General features: G+C 38.1%; 2 protein-coding genes across 2 annotated transcripts in view; both read left to right on the top strand.

Moving 5' to 3' along the window:
- The window catches only part of LOC108165824 (histone-lysine N-methyltransferase NSD2-like), a 7,710-nt gene extending 6,909 nt beyond the window's left edge, over positions 1 to 801 (top strand). Inside the window, exon 5 of the mRNA XM_017302397.1 lies at positions 700 to 801. Coding sequence (XP_017157886.1) covers positions 700 to 801 — 102 coding nt within the window. The remainder of the gene's footprint in view (positions 1 to 699) is intronic.
- Positions 704 to 1,179, top strand: part of LOC103458261 (histone-lysine N-methyltransferase NSD2) — a 9,511-nt gene continuing 9,035 nt past the window's right edge. The window contains exons 1-2 of the mRNA XM_017302641.1: positions 704 to 789; positions 893 to 1,019. Of these exons, the coding sequence (XP_017158130.1) occupies positions 947 to 1,019 (73 nt within the window). The 5' untranslated portion in view covers positions 704 to 789; positions 893 to 946. The remainder of the gene's footprint in view (positions 790 to 892; positions 1,020 to 1,179) is intronic.

Genomic DNA, 1,179 nt, shown 5'->3' with positions numbered 1-1,179 from the left:
GGTTGGAAACATCAGCCTGTTTGGAGTTAACCTGGTGAAATGAATTACTTAAAACTGTTTAATCTAATTCATGGAATATGACAATATAACAAGTTTCACTTTCTGAAGTGAAGGACCAAAAACATTGAACTGTTTCATAATTAAAATTCCTTTGCGACATAGCTGCATTTAATGTTGAGTTTGCTTAGATATTTTCCTTGTAATAAATCCTCCTTTGAATGRTTTACATACAGCTTGTATTTACACAYGAAACATGTTAATCTTTTAAATCATATGTATAAAATTGACAATCTGATGGGAAATCTTTGTAAATGTTCACCTAATTTGTTATAAAGCAAAGAATTTGGTTGTTAAGTGTAACTTGCCTCCCTGTGATGCAAAACTCCACGACTGGCAAATGTTGGGGGATAAAAAAAAAATCCACCAAAGTGGGCGGAGCCAAAGGACACGCTGCAACCAATAGGAATATTCAACTGCACAGACAATGTTCTACCTAAGGAGGGCAGCACTGAGACGGTTTTAGGCAAAAAATAAGGTAGAATAAAATTTACACACAAATGTCCAAATTAATACAGAAACAGAGATAATATATTTAGACAATTTATCAAAAAAAGTTGATTTGGTACTTTAAGAAATTAGATTAATAGGAAATGACTCATGTTGAGCCTCATTTCATTGGTTCTCTGCATGTTGTTTCAGGGCTCTGCAAGTGAAGAACGTCCTGATTCTCCAAGCGACAGCCTAGATGGGACAAAGAAAGGCGAACGGAAGAAAGAGTTTRTCTGTCAGGTAGTGCTTTAGCGATTTATCCACTCTTTGTTTTAACAAATTTGCCTTCACACCTTCTTATGAATATTTTTCCCTCCATCCACACGCTGTGTGTTTTCTCTAGGTGTGTGAGGTGGCCGGTGAGGACCTGGTGGCATGTGAAGGCCAGTGCTGCGGCATGTTCCACCTGCACTGTCTGGGTGGAACCCTGAAACCTGAYGACAAGCTGCTATGTCAAGAGTGCAGCACAGGTATGAAGAGAAAACRCCACAAAACCACAATTCTGTAGTCTGACGTTTCATTGGAAACGTTCCCACCAGATGGAGTTAGAGCAGCAGTTTTTTTGTTTTGTTTTTTACAGATGGGGGCACAATTTCAAGGTGTTAATTAGTCAAGTTTTTTGAAGTCATA

The sequence above is a fragment of the Poecilia reticulata genome, linkage group LG22 (genome assembly GCF_000633615.1).
Source record: "Poecilia reticulata strain Guanapo linkage group LG22, Guppy_female_1.0+MT, whole genome shotgun sequence".
Taxonomy (NCBI): domain Eukaryota; kingdom Metazoa; phylum Chordata; class Actinopteri; order Cyprinodontiformes; family Poeciliidae; genus Poecilia; species Poecilia reticulata.
The sequence above is the reverse complement of the archived record's forward strand: the minus strand, read 5'-3'. Positions and strand labels throughout refer to the sequence as shown.